Source organism: Schistocerca americana, chromosome 3, assembly GCF_021461395.2.
Source record: "Schistocerca americana isolate TAMUIC-IGC-003095 chromosome 3, iqSchAmer2.1, whole genome shotgun sequence".
Classification (NCBI taxonomy): domain Eukaryota; kingdom Metazoa; phylum Arthropoda; class Insecta; order Orthoptera; family Acrididae; genus Schistocerca; species Schistocerca americana.
This window is the reverse complement of record NC_060121.1, coordinates 180,502,624-180,523,757: the sequence shown is the minus strand read 5'-3', so window position 1 is coordinate 180,523,757 and position 21,134 is coordinate 180,502,624. Positions and strand designations below refer to the sequence as shown.

The following is a 21,134-nucleotide window of genomic DNA, read 5'->3' as shown; positions in this document are numbered from 1 at the left end:
ATCAATGTGAGATCCGTGCGCCTCTTGTGGCCGATATAGCGTTGAGTCATCTCGTAGTTAAGAATTGCAGCTGTAATTGAATTGCTACTGTTGAAATTGAGACTGCAAAACGCCTTTCCTTGCTGTGTTACTGCCTTCCCGACTCAACGCACAAAATGAACAAGCGAGCAAGCTCCAGTGAGAGCCTACCCGACAAGCATACTTATAACTGGCCCCACGGTAAACATTTGCTTTCGATTCGTAATTTAACGTTCACCTAAGGTTTCTGGTTAATTCATGTAAAAGATATAGTCTAATAAATTCGGTTGAATCTTCTTGAAATGCGGCACAATGGGTAAATGTCCCCAAACATTGTTACTTGTATTACGTAGCGTCGTTTACAGAATCAAAATAAATACATCTACATCTATATCTACGTGATTACTCTGCTATTCACAATAAAGTGCGTGGCAGGGGGTTCAATGAACCACCTTCAAGGTGTCTCCCAAGCGTTCCACTCTCGAAGGGTACGCGGGAAAAACGAGCACTTAAATTCTTCTGTGCGAGCCCTGATTTCTCTTATTTTATCGTAATGATCATTTCTCCCTATGTAGGTAGGTGCCAACAGATTGTTTTCGCAATCGGCGGAGAAAACTGGTGATTCAAAATTCATGAGAAGATCCCGTTACAACGAAAAACGCCTTTGTTTTAATGATTGCCACTCCAACTCACGTATCATGTCTGTGACACTATCTCCCCTATTTCGCAATAATACAAAACGAGCTGTCCTTCTTTGTACTTTTTCGATGTCATCCGTCAGTCCCACCTGATGCGGATCATACACCGTACAGCAGTGCTCCAGAATAGGGCGGAGAAGCGTGGTGTAAGCAGTCTCTTTAGTAGACCTGTTGCACCTACTAAGTGTTCTGCCAATGAATCGCAGTCTTTAGTTTGCTCTACCCACAATATTATCTATGTGATCGATACAATTTAGGTTATTTGTAATTGTAATCCCTAAGTATTTAGTTGAACTTACAGCGTTCAGATTTGTGTGACATATCGTGTAATCGAAATTTAGCTGATTTCTTTTACTACTCATGTGAATAACTTCACACTTTTCTTTATTCAGGGTCAATTGCCACTTTCCACACCATACAGATATCTTATCTATATAATTCTGCAATTCGTTTTGATCATCTGATGACATTACAAGACGGTAAATGGCAGCATCATCTGCAAACAATCTAAGACGGCTACTCATATTGTCTCCTATGTCGTTAATATAGATCAGGAAAAACAGAGCGCCTGTAACACTTTCACGCCAGATATTACTTCTGTTTTACTTTCCGTCTATTACTACGAACTGTGACCTTTCTGACAGGAAATCACGAATCCAATCGTACAACTGAGGCGCTACTCCGTATGCACGCAGTTTGGTTAGAAGACGATTGTGAGGAACGGTGTCGAAACCTTCTGGAAACGTAAAAATATGGAATCAATTTGACATCCACTGTCGATATCACTTATTACTTCATGAGTATAAAGAGCTAGTTGCGTTTCACAAGAACGATATTTTCTGAAACCATCCCTCACTACGTGTCAATAAATCGTTTTCTTCGAGGTACTTCATAATGTTAGAATACAGTACATGTTTCGAAACCCTACTGCAAATCGACGTTAGTGATATGGGCCTGTAATTCAGAGGATTACTCCTACTTCCCTTTTTAGGTATTGGCGTGACTTGAGCAATTTTCCGGTATTTAGGTACGGATCTTTCTGTGAGCGAGCACACTCTGAGAGCAACCTGACTGGTATGCAATCTGGACCGGAGGCCTTGCCTTTATTAAGTGATTTAAGCTGCTTCGTTACTCTGTGGATATCTACCTCTATGTTTCTCATCTTGGCACTTGTTCTTGATTGGAATTCAGGAATATTTACTTCGTCTTCTTTGGTGAAGGAGTTTCGGAAAACAGATGAAATTTGTGATACCAGACACAATACCTTTATGTGTCATCTACAACTACACCTAAACTGTGCGATTCAACTTACGGAGTGTGGCCGAGGGTACTTAACTTGCCACTTTCACTGTCCCCATTTCCCTCTCGAGTCGTGAATGGTCCGCCGCAAGAACGATTACTGGGAAGTTTCTGTGCGGGTTCCATTCTCAGTTATTTTATGTTCATGGCCTTAATTCGAGATAAAGGAAGCAGGAAGGTAATCTTCTAAGAATATATCCTCTCGGAGCTTTAACAGTAAACCACGCCATAATGCCGCCCCGCGGCTTCTGCCACTGGAGTTACCTGAGCGCGTGTGTGACGACTTCGCGCTTAGCAGACGAACCCGTAACGAAACGCGCTGCATTTCTTTGGAACCCCTGTGTTTCCTCTGTCAGTCCTTTGTGTCGCGGAGCGCAGACCGACGAGGAATACTCATTTATTGGTCGGACAAGGGTTGTCAGTGGAGTATACTTCCTGAAGATTCTTCCAGTGAATCTCAGCCTGGCATCAGCCTTATCAGCGATTCGCTTCATGGGGGTCATTAAACTTTAAATAATTTCATGTTCATACTCCCAGATACACTACTAGCCATTACAATAGCCACACCAAGAAGAAATGCATATGATAAACGTGTATTCATTGGACAAATATATTATACTAGAGCTGATATGTGATTACATTTTCACGCAATTTGGGTGCATAGTTCCTGAGAAATCAGTACCCAGAACAACTACCTCTGGCCGTAATAACGGCCTTGATACGCATGAGCATTGAGTCAAACAGAGCTTGGATGGCGTGTACAGGTGCAGGTGCCCACGCAGCTTCAACACGGTACCACAGTTCATTAAGAGTAGTGACTGGCATATTGTGACGTGCCAGTTGCTCGGCCGCCATTGACCAGACGTTTTCAGTTGGTGAGAGATCTGGAGCATGTGCTGGCCAGAGCAGCAGTTGAACATTTTCTGTATCCAGAAAGGCCAGTACAGGACCAGCAACATGCGGACGTGCATTGTCCTGCTTAAATGTAGGGTTTCGCAGGGATCGAATGAAAGGTAGAGCCACGGTTCGTAACACATCTGAAATCTAACGTCCACTGTTCAAAGTGCCGTCAGTGCGAACAAGAGGTGACAGAGACGTGTAAGTAATGGCACCCGATACCATCACGCCGGGTGATAAGCCAGTATGGCGTTGACGAATACATGCTTCCATTGTGCGTTCATCGCGATGTCGCCAAACACGGATGCGACCATCATGATGCTGTAAACAGAACCTGGATTCATCCGAAAAAATTACGTTTTGCCATTCGTGCACCCAAGTTCGTCGTTGAATATACCATCGCAGGCGCTTCTGTCTGTGATGCAGCGTCAAGGGTAATCGCAGCCATGGTCTCCGAGCTGATAGTCCAGGCTGCTGCAAACGTCGTCGAACTGTTCGTGGAGATGGTTGTTGTCTTGCAAACGTCCCCATCTGTTGACTCAGCGATCGAGACGTGGCTGCACGATCCGTTACAGTCATGCCGATAAGATGCCTGTCATCTTGATTGCTAGTGGTACGAGGCCGTTGGGATCCAGAACGGCGTTCCGTATTACTCTCCTGAACCCACCGATTCCATATTCTGCTAACAGTCATTGGATCTCGACCAACGCGAGCAGCAATTTCGCGATACGATAAATCGCAATCGCGATAGGCTACAATCCGACCTTTATCAATGTCGGAAACATGATTGTATCCATTTATTCTCCTTACACGAGGCGTCATAACAACTTTTAACCAGGCAACGCCTGTCAACTGCTGTTTGTGTATGAGAAATCGGTTGGAAACTTTCCTCATGTCAGCACGTTGTAGCTGTCCACCGGCGCCAGCCTTGTGTGAATTCTCTGAAAAGCTTGTCATTTGCATATCACAGCATCTTCTTCCTGTCGGTTAAGATTCGCGTCTTTAGCACGTCATCTTCGTGGTTTGCAATTTTAATGGCCAGTAATGTATTTATGTATGGTCTACATGCGCCTCTTTCATCGGTAATTAAAAAATAACGCGCCTTCATATCTGTTTATGCTCAGTACGTTACTTATGAAAATCTTTAGAGCCCGTTGGTAATCCTTACTTTAAGCGCCGATTTTCTGCAGGGCATCTTGACTTTCGGTATGGTTTTTTTAGTGCTGCGTCTTCTTTGTGTATCACAGCTGTGAAAATCCTCATGGAACTTCCGATGTTATCCACTAGATCACTACCTTCGCATACGCCAGAGGTTACTTTTTCGTCAGAAGATCTGCCTCCGTTGAGAAACACATTGTATGTTCTGTTTTTAGAAGCTGTTTACTGCACTTACGCAATTGGTCTGATATTCCGCTATCTCTTACTTTGTTCATTTCGCGAAAGTGCTGAATTGTGCCGAACGCCGTCTGGAAATCAAGGACACACTATCAACGTGAGCCACGTTATCTACCGCTTCTGGCGTCTTGTGGACGAATAGAGCGAGCTGGATATCAGACGATAGTTGTTTTGGAAACCTGTGGTAATTCCTACAGAGAACATTTTCGGTCTTCACAGATGTCATAGCTAGCGAGCTTAAAACATTTTCCAAAATTCTGTAACAGGTCAATGTCAGAGACACAGGGCGCCGGCCGCTGTGGCAGAGTGGTTCTAGGCTCTTCAGTCCGGAACGTCGCTGTTGCTACGGTCGCTCGTTCGAATCCTGCCTCGGGCATGGATGTGTGTGATGTCCTTATGTTAGTTAGGTTTAAGTAGTTCTAAGTCTAGGGGACTGATGGCCTCAGATGTTAAGTCATAGTGCTTAGAGCCATTTGAACCTTTTAGAAATAGGGCTATATATAAACGTAGGCTTCCGCGGCCATAGTCACAATCAACAAAATTTTTCTGGTTTTGTGACCAATTTGCCAATGTGTAAAACTACCGACGTTTCGGTTACTATTGCAAGTGACCTTCTTCAGGATGGTTTTACAAAAACAATAACACCCTGAAAAAGGTCACATATTGACAATGCGGTCACAAACCCTGAAAAGTTTTATTGACATAGGGCTATACTTTTGTGTGTCTGTTCGATGAACTTTCTTCGAGACGGGAATGATCTTGGCTTTTTTCCGATCTATAGAAAAGCTTTGCCCCTGTAGCCACCTACAGGACACTGTTGCTAGAAAAGAAGTTCTTTCGCATACTTGACGTAGAATTGAATTTATTTCATGCCAGATTCAGTGGATTTTCCTTTATTTACCAAATTCGGTCGTGTTGATATTCCATGGTGACTTACTTCGATAATTGTCGTTCTTATGTATCTTTAAAGGAGGAACTACAGCACAGTACTCCTCGGGGAAATGGTTTTGTAGAAACGCGATTTAATATTTCTGCTTTCTCTCCATCATCCTTTGTTTCTATCCCATCATGATCACGGAGTCGACAGATGGTTTCGATTCCTTCATTGGTGTAACATAAGACCAAAACTCTTAGGACTTCCTGTCAAGTCGGTGGATAGAAATTTACTTACGAATTCGATTATTGCTTCCCGTGTGGTTCTCCTCACGCTAAATTTGGTTTGGTTCGTTTTTTGTTTGTCTACAGGGTTCTGGGTACGTTTAACTTGCAGTGAAGCACACATTGCTTTCGCAGCAGCTTTCTAACGTGACTGGCGAACGACGGCGAGTCTTTCACACTTCTCATATCCTTGCTCGGCAAATATATTCGTGTATCTAAGGCGTACCGCACAACACTCACGAATTTTGTCCTTTGATACTCATCATTATCAGTGCTGGAAACGGTTTTCGTGTTGACCGCTCATAGTAATCCAAAAACTGTTTCCTGTCGCTCTTGACAATCGGAAATATCTTCCTACATTCTACATATTATTATTTGCAGTCTTATTTAGTGATACTGTGACATTCTTATGATCACCGATTCCCTGTTCAACGCTAACTGAGTCGATAAGCTTGGAGCCATTGCCCTCACGAGTTAGTTCTCTGATATGCTGCTTAGTGCAATTTTCAGAGAAGGTATTTAGAACATTTCACATGATTTTCCATCCCTGTCACTGCTCCATAAGTAGTGGAGTCTCCCAGTCTATTTCCAGTAAGATGAAACCTGCGCCTAATACTACAACATAACCAGAAAAGAAAGTAATCTATTACGTGAAGATCGCTTAGTAACTACAGGTTCAGACTACGGCTATTGATTACTGTCTTCAGAAGTGATTAATCAATTAACAGCTTCGTCGTGATATTTAACAGTTCTAGTTACGCACTGTTAACATCGCAAAGACGTATAAAATAAGTCACTGGATTATACATCACATTATCACGTTTTAAAAGGGACTCGTTTAAAATGCTATCATGTGCTATTTATACCGAAATTACGGAAGAGAGGGCTACAGGAAATGAAGGAAGGGAAAAACTTTAGGCCATAGGGTAAGCAGGGAAGATAACAGCACCCATTATATCCACTTACGTTTTCTATATGCATTTTTTCCAAAATAATACCTTAAAAGGATAAGCAAGGTTAAAAATAATGGCAGTTGTAAAATGTTAAAAACTTCTGTTTATTATTGAGTTGCAAGTTCCGTAAAATGAGCGCTAGTTTGAACACCTCCTCAAAAGAACATTTCGCACCCAAAAATCCATCTAAACACAGACAGTTATGTACGGAATGCTGTATCTGCCCCTAAAACTTCGAATGCTTTTGTCTTCTCAACTGAAATTGTTATAAATTTGATTTAAACTGATTTGTGCACAACTTGTTAAAATACATCATCTACATGACATAAAAATTAAATTATAAAACTTTTAACCTTTCTGGATTTGGAATAAAAATTGAAGAAAAAACGGCGATTGATTGCAGTAATTCCTGAAACCTTTAAAAATTACATTGTCTTGATAAAAGTATATCTCGTTGGTGTAATTCTCTGGAATAAGTACAGAAACTGTTTTCTTAACTCCGCAGAAAGAGTAATGTTTCTTATGTTTATCTACCTCAATAAATATTCTCTCACTTATTGTTTCGTAAATTAGAGAGAATAACAAATTATTTGAAACACCCTACTTAAATATAAAATTGCATCATTGGGTAGCAGAACGTCTCATTTGCCTCTTTATCTAACAGATTCTGATGCAGAATCAGAATAGCTGAATAGCTGAAACGCTTAAAAGTGTATGTTATAAAAACATTGGTCAAAACGGAATATTACATTTACTAGGTGATAATTAGACCGCGGATTTTAGGTAAAAACTTATTTTGTTCCTGCGTTCCTATTTGCATAAAAATTTGTACTTACGCGTTTCATGACTATTTACACCTAATAGCGTTAATTCTATAGGACCTAAAAAGCCTATTTCGAGGTTAGTGCCTATTTTTGCCTATTTCGGCTTTAATATCCTAAAAAGTGCGTATTTCATCATATAACACAGTGGCTCCAAGTTTTTCCACGCTATACGACAGATGGAAAAAATATTTTCTGCCCAGCGTGCAGCAAGGTGGCTAGTTGATATGTGCTCATGCTTCGTATTTGCCTAACACTTCGGTCTTTCTTTATTTTTTTATATCGCTATCCCTGTTAATACCAAATACTCTTTATAGGGTTTTGCAGAAAAACACTGGGCTGAAGGAGTTGTGTACAGCTGTCGACATACTTAGTGGAAAATCCAGCACTCCTGACTGCGGCATTCCCGTCCAACATGTGCCGAAAATGAAGTACTCCCCTGTCACATATGTCGATGTAGAACGTTCTTTTTCAGCGTATAAACTGATTCTGACTGACAAGCGCCACAGTTTTTCACTACAAAACCTAGAAAAGATTTTGGTTATTTATTGTGAAGACAACTATGGTCAGAATATGTGAAACTACGAATGTATTAATTAAACCATTGCCTCATCTTTTTTACGGAGATCTTTATCTTGCAGGAACTCAAAAATATTTGGAGTTATGTTCAGTATTAATGTTGCAGATTGCTGTGCTCTGTAACTGCCTAAATATTCATTCTCCTTGTTTTAATGACTAATGAGATGTTCATACTGTCAACACTGTGTATTTTAATTTATTTTTATTTTCTCTGCATCATTTTTATTAGAGCTTATTTTAGGTTTTATGTAGCCTAAATGAACTACTGAAGGAGCCGATTTTAGGTGCCTAAAACACACTTTTTTACGACCTAAAAATCCGTGGTCTAGTGATAATACATACCCTCTCAACATTTTGTAAGCTTACCATACTATTGCTGCCCGCCTACAAATCGAGAGTTGACTCTCTCGAGAGGGCTGGGTGTGATTGTGTAGAATGGTGCGTGACCTTTCGCTGTGGACGCCACTAGCATTTCTAGACGAGTGGCGTAAAAACGCGGCAGCTGTTGCGCTGCCAAAAATATTAAAACCCTTACCGTACATCTGTTTGTTTTACATCGTGTTTCAGCACCAAAATTATTTGGAAATTATTATGAAAAATATAGCTTCCGCATTCCTGTGTCATTTCGTCGAAGGAAAATCATCCACATCAACAGATGAGGACTCGATCATAGCTCAGTGGACACTGCAATTGAGAGAGGGTTATAAACTGCGTAATCAAAATTCACGAGAACAGATAATTTCGTTTGCATATCATGACGTGAGATCAACAACCAGACACGTCGCAAAAAAGTCACCCGTACGCTCATGATAGTGACTGGTAGCATCATTAGGATGTACTAATGTTAATCATAAGAAAATGTACCGATAACAAATTATCTCAACAGTGATTTGTAAGTGCCTGAGGTGGTAGTTAACATTCAGTGCGAGGGAACAGCACGGCAGTAGATTTCAGTGCACTGTTAGTAAAGCCGCTGTGACTAATGTGCTAATTGCAACATACGTCTATTGTAGGATCAAAACAGTCTGTGACTGGTCCAGCCCACATTAGTGCGTTTCACTGGTAAAATATACGTGGATCTTTAGAAGATATTTGTGGTCCCCGTTATGTGTGTGCTCTTCCATCCTGCAGCTAACTAATTAAACAAATATAGCATTAAACTCCGGTTTCTGGTTGCAGCATTGAGAAGATAAGCGCCGAGTGGAAACAGCTACCTGTGATCTAGGCACACGGTCATTAAATATTCCGAACCACGGGTCTATATCGGGTGTAAGTGATCATCGTATTTAATGAAAACTCGTGAACAGATTACACCACTTCCTTACTTTTAACCTTCCCCTTTTGCAGGTTACAGCTTCAGTGACTAGCTACACAAAAAAGCAACAGCAGCCCAATATAATTTTCAAATTAAGAATCATTTTCTTCATGTAGGGTACCGCAGCCGTATATTTCTTACGGTTCATTTTGCAGTTTTCCACCTCTGATGTTTTCCACAAGTGTTCCATTTATCACACCTTGCCCGATTGGTGAATTGCGGGTTTACGGGCAATTTTCGAGCGCCGTATTTGTCGATGTGTTGTGCAATTATCGCTTATTAAACGGCGGATATAACCGATGAGAAAGCGATCACTTAAGGTGCAAGCGTCAGAATTAATCAACGAAAGCGAGCTCACACGGTGTCTTATAACGTGGCATTAGTTATTAAAATGACTAGCGTAGCACGCAGTTAGCTTTCTGGTTTAGGTTCAGATGCTTGCACCTCGTGTGCTCGCTTCCCGATCGTCTATACAGGGTGTTACAAAAAGGTACGGCCAAACTTTCAGGAAACATTCCGCACACACAAATAAAGAAAAGATGTTATGTGGACACGCATCCGGAAACGCTTAATTTCCATATTAGAGCTCATTTTAGTTTCATCTGTATGTACTGTACTTCCTCGATTCACCGCCATGATTTCGTACGGGATACTCTACCTGTGCTGCTAGAACATGTGCCTTTACAAGTACGACACAACATGTGGTTCATGCACGATGGAGCTCCTGCACATTTCAGTCGAAGTGTTCGTACGCTTCTCAACAACAGATTCGGTGACCGATGGATTGGTAGAGACGGACCAATTCCGTGGCCTCCACGCTCTCCTGACCTCAACCCTCTTGACTTTCATTTATGGGGGCATTTGAAAGCCCTTGTCTACGCAACGCCGGTACCAAATGTAGAGACTCTTCGTGCTCGTATTGTGGACGGCTGTGATACAGTACGCCATTCTCCAGGGCTGCATCAGCGCATCAGGGATTCCATGCGACGGAGGGTGGATGCATGTATCCTCGCTAAAGGAGGACATTTTGAACATTTCCTGTAACAAAGTGTTTGAAGTCACGCTGGTACGTTCTGTTGCTGTGTGTTTCCGTTCCATGATTAATGTGATTTGAAGAGAAGTAATAAAATGAGCTCTAACATGGAAAGTAAGCGTTTCCGGACACATGTCCACATAACATATTTTCTTTCTTTGTGTGTGAAAAATGTTTCCTGAAAGTTTGGCAGTACCTTTTTGTAACACCCTGTGTACGCCGTTTATTAAGAGGATACTAGTACAACACATGAAAAACCACCGAGAAGAAAAACTTGAAAATGTCCATCAACAAATAAAAATTGTCCCATAAGGAACGAAGCTTTCGACTGCACAGTGACATACAAATTTATTGATAAAGTTGAATATATAATTATAATAAAAACTCTCGCTCTTTAGATGAAAATTTCCTTAACTTATTGCGTCTCTAGTTCCGAAATTAAACGCTGAATCTTGATTCCGAGTTGTGGAAGTGATCGTGGCCTGTTGACCTACTCACGAGATTTCAAACTCTCCCACAGAAGAACTCACATGGCTTCAAATCACGTGAGCTGGGTGACCATTTCTACGTAACATTTGGGAGAAATCACCTGGGCAGCAGGAAGCACAGCATTGGTGATAAATTATTGATCTATTTGTTGAAGTAGTTGGATTAAAAATCTACGACCGATGCTGCCCTTACTCCTAGTTTGAAACACTATAATTTCAACAGCAGTATACGAGAAGTGCGCCAAGACCTCCTTAAACGTATCCCGTCTTATCGAAATATACAGGAATAAGAAGCTCTAATTCAATATGAACAACAGAGTCGCTCGTGTGAGTGCTACGGAGCCGTAGGTCACCTCCATGCTCATCTTTCGCCGCAAACCAAAAGCAAAACGAATAAACCCCGTCATACGGGATGACACCTTGCGAATGAAAACAGAACCCGTAACCTATACAGACAGAGCCACGAGTCAAGAACCTTACCGAAGCACTTCGCACTCGTTAGTAGCATTCAGATTCAATCTAACAATAAATCATTACAATTAAATAAGACCGTAAAACCCAAACTGAGTCAGCAAATCACGCATATATTGTTCCACAACTAGAAATTCCAACCTCGACACTCGAATCTAGTGTGTACCGTCAACCCACCAACACGCCTTTCGAGTCCAATCACGACTACTGTTAATAGTGTAAGAGGCGACGTTTCGAATATTCGCGAAGCAAATGCTGCAATCCCAGTGAGCAAACTGAATCAAAAATGGACGACAACATTCACTCAGGCCATTCACAAGGGGCCAATTGGATTGTCAACCAACGCCTGAAAGGTAAAGGACAAAAGACATAGAAAAGGTTACATCAACACAAATGGATAAAAGACAACTCACAGAGTAGAAGACCCACTCTGCGTGTAACAAACCTTATGTGGGCCAGTTCATTAAGCTCGATACTGATCACTAACTACATCCCACAAACCAAACAGGACCCAACCATGAGACAGCGCAGCGGGTACGGCAGTATTACACAAGAAGGATTGAGAAATAGCTCCATATCATTACCAAAAACGGACGAAAGTATTGCCTACAATTTTCAGCATATGCAAGTAATAAACATATAAGCAACATCAACGACCAGTGCACAACATGCTAGACAGTTTTATGTTGGAGCGGTGGTGGAGTTACTTAACTAGGTACAGGGTGGTCCATCTGATGTTTCGGATGAGATCATGTCGAAAACTATACATCGGGTAAAAATAGTTGGTAAGACAAGTTCATAAGATCAAAGAGGGTCATCACATCCCCGCCGCCTTGAATGGGGCAGGAGGCAACTTTTAAATCTTAAAGGGAAACACCGATTTTTTATTGCAGATTCGGATTCTCCACAAAAAAGCAATCAAGTTTTGTCTGAAACATTTTTTTAAAACCATTGATAGATGGCGCTGAAGTCGAGAAAAATGTAAAATTGGGGAAGAACTCTGATTTATATAGAATTATCCGAGAAAGACGCATCAAAACGATAAAAAATGCACACCAATTCTTTCGTTACGCCATAGGTCTCCGTATGAGACCTAACGTCTCATATTCATTCGCAGTGCATGTTAGAAGCAACACAATCATTTTGCAGTGAACTTCAAACGCCGGTCCTCTCAATTCTCTCAAAATTGATTTTTAATGAGAACATCGCCTTCCATCCAGGGATTCCAATTTGAATTCTTCAAGCATCTCCACAATACTTACGTGTTATTCGAACCTACCAGTAACAAATCCAGAAGCGTTTACAGATGAACCATACTTTCCTAGCATTCTGCCAATAAACCGGAGTCGACCATCCGCCTTTCCTCCCGCAGTCCTCACATTATCGTTCCATTTCATATCGCTTTGCAACGTTACGCCCAGATATTTGAACGACGCAACTTTGTCAAGCAGGGCACTATTAATTCTGTCTCCGAAGATTACGGGTTCGCTTTTCCTACTCATCCGCATTAACATACATTTTTCTACAGTTGGAGCTAACAGCCATTCATCACACCTACTAGAAATTTTGTTAAGTCACCTTGTATTCTCCTACAGTCACTCAACTTCGACACCTTACCGTACATCACAGCATCATCAGGAAACAACCGCATACTGGTTCCCACCGTGACGGCCAAGTCATTTGTTTATGTAGATTTATTTATTTTATTCGTGTCAGAAGCATTTGTTGTTGTTGTTGTGGTCTTCAGTCCTGAGACTGGTTTGATGCAGCTCTCCATGTTTATCCTGTGCAAGCTTCTTCATCTACCAGTAACTACTGCAACCTACATCCTTCTGAATCTGTTTAGTGTATTCATCTCTTGGTTTCCCTCTACGATTTTTACCCTCCACGCTGCCCTCCAATACTAAATTGGTGATCCCTTGATGCGTCAGAACATGTCCTACCAACCGATCCTTTCTTCTAGTCAAGTTGTACCACAAATTTTCTTCTCCCCAATCCTATTCAGTACCTCCTCATTAGTTATGTGACCTACCATCTAATCTTCAGCATTATTCTGTAGCACCACATCTCAAACGCTTCTATTCTCTTCTTGTCCAAACTATTTATCGTCCATGTTTCACTTCCATACATGGCTACACTCCATACAAATATGTTCAGAAACGACTTTCTAACACTTAAATCTATACTCGATGTTAGCAAATTTCTCTTCTTCAAAAACGCTTTCCTCGCCATTGCCAGTCTACATTTTATATCCTCTCTACTCCGACCATCATCAGTTATTTTGCTCCTCAAATAGCAAAACTCCTTTACCACTTTAAGTGTCTCATTTCGTAATCTAATTCCCTCAGCATCACCCGACTTAATTCGACTACATTCCATTATCCTCGTTTTGCTTTTGTTGATGTTCATCTTATATCCTTCTTTCAAGACACTATCCATTCCGTTCAGCTGCTCTTCCAAGTCCTTTGCTGTCTCTGACAGAATTACAATGTCATCGGCGAACCTCGAAGTTTTTATTTCTTCTCCATGGATTTGAATACCTACTCCGAATTTTTCTTCCGTTTCCTTCACTGCTTGCTCAATATACAGATTGAATAACATCGGGGAGAGGCTACAAGTCTCACAGCCTTCCCAACCGCTGCTTCCCTTTCATGTCCCTCGACTCTTATAACTGCCTTCTGGTTTCTGTACAAATTGTAAGTAGCCTTTCGCTCCCTGTATTTTACCCCTGCCACCTTCAGAATTTGAAAGAGAGTATTCCAATGAACATTGTCAAACGCTTTCTCTAAATCTACAAATGCTAGAAACGTGGGTTTGCCTTTCCTTAATCTAGCTTCTAAGATAAGTCGTAGGGTCAGTATTGCCTCACGTGTGCCGATATTTCTACGGAATCCAAACTGATCTTCCCCGAGGTCGGCTTCTACTAGTTTTTCCGTTGTCTGCAAAGAATTCGCGTTAGTATTTCGCAGCCATGACTTATTAAACTGATAGTTCGGTAATTTTCACATCTGTCAACACCTGATTTCTTTGGGATTGGAATTGTTATATTCTTCTTGAAGTCTGAGGGTATTTCGCCTGTCTCATATATCTTGCTCACCAGATGGTAGGGTTTTGTCAGGACCGGCTCTCCCAAGGCTGTCAGTAGTTCTAATGGAATGTTGTCTACTCCCGGGACCTCGTTTCGACTCAGGTCTTTCAGTGCTCTGTCAAACTCTTCACGCAGTATCATATCTCCCATTTCATTTTCATCTACATCCTCTTCCATTTCCATAATATTGTCCTCAAGTACATCGCCCTTGTATATACCCTCTATATACTCCTTCCACCTTTCTGCTTTCCCTTCTTTGCTTATAACTGGATTTCCATCTGAGCTCTTGATATTCATACAAGTGGTTCTCTTTTCTCCAAAGGTCTCTTTAATTTTCCTGTAGGCAGTATCTATCTTACCCCTCGTGAGATAAGCCTCTACATCCTTGTATTTGTCCTCTAGCTATTCCTGCTTAGGCATTTTGCACTTCCCGTCGATCTCATTTTTTCAGATGTTTGTATTCTTTTTTGCCTGCTTCATTTACTGCCTTTTTGTATTTTCTCCTTTCATCAATTAAATTCATTTTCTCTTCTGTTACCCAAGGATTTACGATGTATAAAATGATGTACAATATTTACATGTCGTAAGTGTATATATATTTACAAGACAATTATTTACACTTTTGCCGCCCTGAAGTTAGCGACCTCTGTTGGATTTGGCATTGCATGTAGCGGGTCCTCTATTGTGCATGTTGCTGGACTTTGGGTACAGTGGAGCAGGTGGAAGGTCGTCTGCGTAGCTCCACACAGAGTGGCCATTCCTCTAGGACACCCCACTTAGATTGCTCTTACATTTCGTGACACCCGAACATAGTCTGTTGAGGGATCACCATGTACTCGAATTCTCTGTGTAGCCGGGTGGTAGTCTTTCGCTTGGTGTAATCCATCCCACAGTACTGGTAAGCGTTGCACGCCATAGTTCGAATCAGCATTGCCGTGGTGCCCCAGCTAGAGCCTCTGGATTTTAGTCGTGCGTTTACTGGTTGATAGCCGTATTGGGGGGGAGGGGGGTGAACTTCGGAAATTTCTGATTTTTATTCTCACTTTTTGCTGCTACATCTCGGCGGATGTCTGGGGGTGTAATTCCCGCTAGGCTGTACAGTTTATCCAGAGGAGTAAGCTTCAGGCACCCAGTGATGATACGACAAGTATCATTAAGAGCGATATCTACTGTTTAGGCATGGCAAGAATTGAACCACACTGGGATTGCGTATTCTCCGGTAGAGTAACACAATGCAAGGGAAGAGTTTCTCATAGTGTTGGCGTGTGCTCCATACGTTGTGCCTGCTAGCTGCCACTTTTTGCTTGGAATGTAGGCAGTGCCTCTTACATGTTAATACACGGTCAATGGTGACCGCTAGGTATTTGGGATACGTACAGTGTTCTAGTGATGTTTCTTCCCATGTGATTTTGAGGGCTCTAGCTGCCTGCCGGTTTTTAAGATGGAAAGGGCAAGTCTGTGTTATGTACAGAATAATAACGATCCTATTACACTTTCCTGGACTTTCCTAACGATCCCCATGTCTCTTCCCTATTTCGCGATAATACAAAACGAGCAGCTCTTCTGTGGACATCCTCCAATCCTATCTGGTAAGGATGTTACAGAGCTGAGCAGTGTTTTAGCAGAATAATGTAAGAAGCTCTTTAGTAAGTATGTTGCACCTTCCAATTGCTCTGCCAATACAACGCAGTGCTTGGTTTGCCTTCTCCACAACATTATCTATGCAACCGTTCCAGTGTCACTTGTTGGTAATTGTGATTCCCAGGTATTTATTTGTTGTGTAACCGAAACAGATTTCATATGGATGACTTCACATTTTTCTTTATTTGGGGTCAATTGCAACTTTTCCCATTATAAAGCCCTATTGTCTAAATCATTTTCCAGTTTGTTTTGATGATCTGATGACTTTACAAGACGGTAAATGACTGAATCATCTGCAAACAATTTAAAGGGGCTGCTCAGATTGTCTCCTAAATTGTTTATAGAGATATAGAAAAGATATCTTTATGAAACTGGACGTATATTATTGAATCCTTGTACTTTCAGCATTGCAGCACAGTCAGCAATCGTGATAATCTAATATAGAAGAAACTATCAGCCTCGATTGCGGTAATAATTGAGACTTCTTCAGAAGATATACCTGAATCTATAATATGTCTAAGAGAGCATGGTCTAGAAATAAAACCAAAACAGCCTGCATAGGCGTAGTGACATTTTAAAAATGCGGTACGTAAGTACCAAGTCAACACCAAGACTTTACTTAAGCTCTGGCGTGCGCCTCGTCTCCATGGATGCCGTGCGGTGGGCCTCGGGAGCTCACGTCAAACTAAGTAGGACTAGATAACGCGCTGCAAGTCAACATTGCGGGGAACATTGCGCATGTCTGAGGCCATGGCTATCAAAGATAAAAGACCAACGCAGTAATATCTTAAAACAAATAGCTTATAGAAATTTTGAAAATCTTAAACATAAAGCCTCTGCGCCAGCCGGGGTGGCCGAGCGGTTCTAGGCGCTACAGTCTGGAACCCCGCGACCGCTACTGTCGCAGGTTCGAATCCTGCCTCGGGCATGGATGTGTGTTATGTCCTTAGGTTAGGTAGGTTTAAGTAGTTCTAAGTTCTAGGGGACTGATGACCTCAGGAGTTAAGTCCCATAGTGCTCAGAACAATTTGAACCATGAAGCCTCTGCACCAATGTAACAAACTATGGATGGATTTATGTAAGTTCGAACACACTACCCGGACTTACACTATTAGAATATATCACAACGATTCTGCATAACGGACCCATCGTTTTAATGAAAGATGGCATAGGACATAAAATAACGATGGGTGCATTGTGAAAGGGTCGATATATCCTAATAGTGTAAGTTGGGGTAGTGTGTTCGAACTTATATAAATCCATGCATAGTTTGTTACACTTTAGTCATAACTTGGTGCACAGGGTTTATGTATAAGAATTTCAACATTTCCATAAGTTATTTGTCTTAAGATATTACTGCGTTGGTCTTTTATCTTTGACAGTCGTGGTCTCAGTCAGACATGCGCAATGTTCCCCGCCATGTTGATTTGCAGCGCGTTATCTAGTCCTGCTTAGTTTCACGTGAGGTCCCGAGGCTCACCTAATGGGGTCCATGGTGACGCCAGAGCTTAAGTCTTGGTGTTGTTCAAAATGTTCAAATGTGTGTGAAATCTTGTGGGACTTAACTACACAGGTCATCAGTCCGTAAGCTTACACACTACTTAACCTAAATCATCCTAAGGACAAACACACACACCCATGCCCGAGGGAGGACTCGTACCTCCGCCGGGACCAGCCGCACAATCTATGACTGCAGCGCTCTTGGTGTTGACTTAGTACTTATGTACCGCTTTTTTAAAATGTGACTACGCCTATTCAGGCTGTTTCAGTTTTATTTTTAGACTATGCCCTCTTAGACATATTGTAGGTTCAGGTATATCTTCTGAAGAAGTCTCAATTGTTTGGGATGAAACCTAGGTAATGGTTGGTTTCATTACCGCAATCGAGACTGATAGTTTCTTATATATTACTGAATCCCCCTGTCGACTGAATATTGATTATAAGTGTCATGTAATGTTTTCTGGAATTTACACAGGCTATGTGATTTAAAGCGGAAAGTGCGTCTTGTATGAGTACACACCGTGACGTCGCTGTCGGCAGGTACTCGCTGATGATGATGTGCTGGTCGCACAACGCGGACGACCGGCCGTCGTTTGCGACCATCTCGAAGCACCTGGAGGGCGCCCTGGGCCGCAGACCTGTCTACGTCGACTTCTCCAACCTGAGCCCAGACTACACGTTCCCTCCCACCGAACAGCAGCAGCAACAGCACCAGCAGCAGCAGCAGCAGCAGCGGCCGTCTTTCAGGATGTGATATCAGCAGACGGCTCAGCCAGAGTACGCCTTCCTCCCCCCAACAGGGCAGCTGCAGCAGCGGCAGCCGTCCAAGAGACGCAAGGCGCCAGGCAGGTCGACCAGGCGCCACCGAGTCCCGCACCGAACAGCTGCTGCAGCGGCGGCTGCAACCTCAACCGCGGTCAACATCGTGACGTCACACGGAGTTGAGCCAGTCATTGTACACTCTTCCACTGAAAACTAGCAGCGTCAGAAACAACACGCGTCGGCGTCACCTTCCAGTAAATGATGTCATCATGGAGTGCCACCTGGTAGCACTTTTCCTCACACCATCCAGAGACCACGGCTATCCTTTAGAAAACGCGCAGCTTGGACTACATATTAACTTCAATAGCAACAGCGACATCAGCGGTCTGTACAATGTGATACAACCCGAAAACTGAAGAGCCTGGTATCATTCGGCGTGTATGATGCCCAAAACTAGTTCATTCCTACTACAAATCAGTGGTACAATTGGAACTATCACTTTACGGCCTCCATGTACAGCATTCGCCTGTGTGCCCGGTTACACAGTACATTTCTCCCGATAAAGCGTTGCCGTAAGCAGCACCTTCGTTACCAGCCTTTACCTGAATTCAGTGTGGTCCTCCTTTCAATTCCTCAGCCAAGTACAGGACACCTCAGAAGTCTTTGTGAGGAAGGTAGGCCACCAGGACAACTCAGAAGTCGTTGTGAGGAAGTTAGGCCACCAATGGTGCAACTCAGAGTCTACAGAGCCGGAAAAATAAAACTGACCCTCGAGACAATTCATGCACGTTGAGGTAGGCACCCCAAATTACATAGTCCGCTGCGGATGACATACATGGTTTGCCTGCCATAAGGTTCATGAAACATTTTCTGAGCCAGTTTGATTTTGGACACCCTGCAAAACACCAATAAAGGGCTGACAGTAGTGTTCGTCCTAAAAAATCACTGTCAGGAAGACAACGTTCTGATCAGTGCCCAGAAGGCTTCTGGCTGGCATCATAATCAGTTGTTGGCAATCAGATGAAAGAGTGATTTACAACAGAATGTCCCTGAGCACAATGTGACTCCAAGAACTAACATAAACTCGCTGACAAATTCTGCAGTAGGGTCAGTAGGATGCCAGTGATACGTCGTCAGCAGTGTCGGATCTAAAACGTTTTCCACGCTGCTACTGCTCATAAGGACAGCACATTGGTATGGTTCCCTGACTCCCCAAAATATATCGGCAAACATCGTGAACAGCTTTTTAGTCGACAGACGAAACTGCAATTTCTACCATAGGGGCGTTGAGTACACCGCAACTCCGTGTACAAGGCACGCCAAAAAATAACACTGAGGCGACCAAAGCTGCACCGTCACGACAGTTCCCACGTGTATATTCACTTCTCCATCGAAAAAACAGAGTCACTGAAACGAGCACAGGCAGATATAACCACCTGCCGCAAGCGGCGGAACAGAGTGGTAAAAGCAGGTGCTAACCACATATTCACTGACCAAGTCAGCTCAACTGAGGCCACATTGGCGCCGATTTATATGTATGGTCATCGACACGTCTTCTCACATATGCTTTGTTCATTTATTACCATTTCAGAAACTAAACTGGGTGTTCACTGATTGTCCAGCTGTCATTATTGCTTGAAATATTCAAAGAAAAGCTTTCGAAAGCTACGTTTTTGGACAATGTGATTAACGATATTATTCTGGGGTCATAGATCCAGCTGTTCAGAATTTTGATTCAGACGTATCTAAATCAAGTTATAATATTAATGTCATCATATAGAACTATTTGTGTGAGGCAGTCTAAAGAACATTAGACTTTATTGTTTAAATTGATGTTTGATATTTCTGTTATGGATTATTAAAATTCAGTGCGCCGAAGAAAATAAAATTCTCACATTATGTGGCGCTTGAATTAGGATTTCACTGGAATGATTTGTATATATTCCAGTTACTTTCACAAAAATTACGCCTTTATGAAACGAAGAGCTTAAGCATTCAAGCTGATGTGTACATAGCAGATTAATAATACATTTTTATGACATGAGTGTATAGCAAGTGAAAATAAAAGAAAGGCAAAACATAAGAAAGATAAAACAAACTGGGAGATGTAAATAATTATACGAAATGTTTGTGTATGTCTGTGTGCGTATTTATGTGTATATCTGAAGCTCGAGAAACAAATGTTACATTTTCTTGCTCATTGCAGTTGAATGTTAAAGTACGTTGAACTCAGATGTGCTGTCATATAGTTTGTGTGCATGTATGACTTCGTTTAAGTGGACTAAGTTAATTCGTTGTAATATACAGTGCAGATATATTGTGTGTTTCTGAGTACTCATAAATGCTTTCAGAAGTCCCACGACATTTGTTCCTTGGCGTTACAGAAATGGAGCTTCTCAAATCGCACAAGCTGTGATTTCATGACTTACAGAATGAAATTCATCTTCTTTTTAAACCTGAAACATCTTATTTCCAGTTTATTGAATTTAAAACTTAAGAGACCTAATGTGATGAGCTTAGAAATGTAAAAGTAAGAAAGGTCTGTAAAACAAATACAAATTATGTATGAGAAATAAAGTATAATCTAAGTTGCTCCTAGAGGACCCAGGGGTTGTAATGTTATGAAAACACGGGACAGTTTAATATTTATCACATATTCAAAGTTGATAATATTCATTTTCTTAACAAAGAAACTTCTTCCTCTTCACGTTGAAAAATTTCACAAAGTCCAGCAATCGATGCCTTAGTAATTCAAAGCTACCACTCAATGAAAAACAGCTCTCTACTTATTTTTTAGTGCTTAATTTTTTTATGTTGACTCGAGAGTGCAAATTCAGTGTGCATTCACTTTGAAAAATGCTTAGGAATATGCACTCGTTTCCCTATATGGAAACAACATTGTAAAACTGTTTGTAAACACAGCAAGAGATACCATTCTAAAGAACTATCGCTCAAGAAATTCCACTAATTGCGTCGGCGAGTGTCTTGTATAATTGCGTAACTATTCTCATTATGTGT

At 41.8% G+C, this 21,134-nt stretch overlaps 1 protein-coding gene across 1 annotated transcript in view; it reads left to right on the top strand.

Annotated features, from left to right (window-relative positions):
• LOC124605957 (proto-oncogene tyrosine-protein kinase receptor Ret-like) overlaps positions 1-21,134 on the top strand; it is a 198,778-nt gene that overhangs the window by 92,315 nt on the left and 85,329 nt on the right. Inside the window, exon 9 of the mRNA XM_047137920.1 lies at positions 17,895-18,104. Coding sequence (XP_046993876.1) covers positions 17,895-18,104 — 210 coding nt within the window. The remainder of the gene's footprint in view (positions 1-17,894; positions 18,105-21,134) is intronic.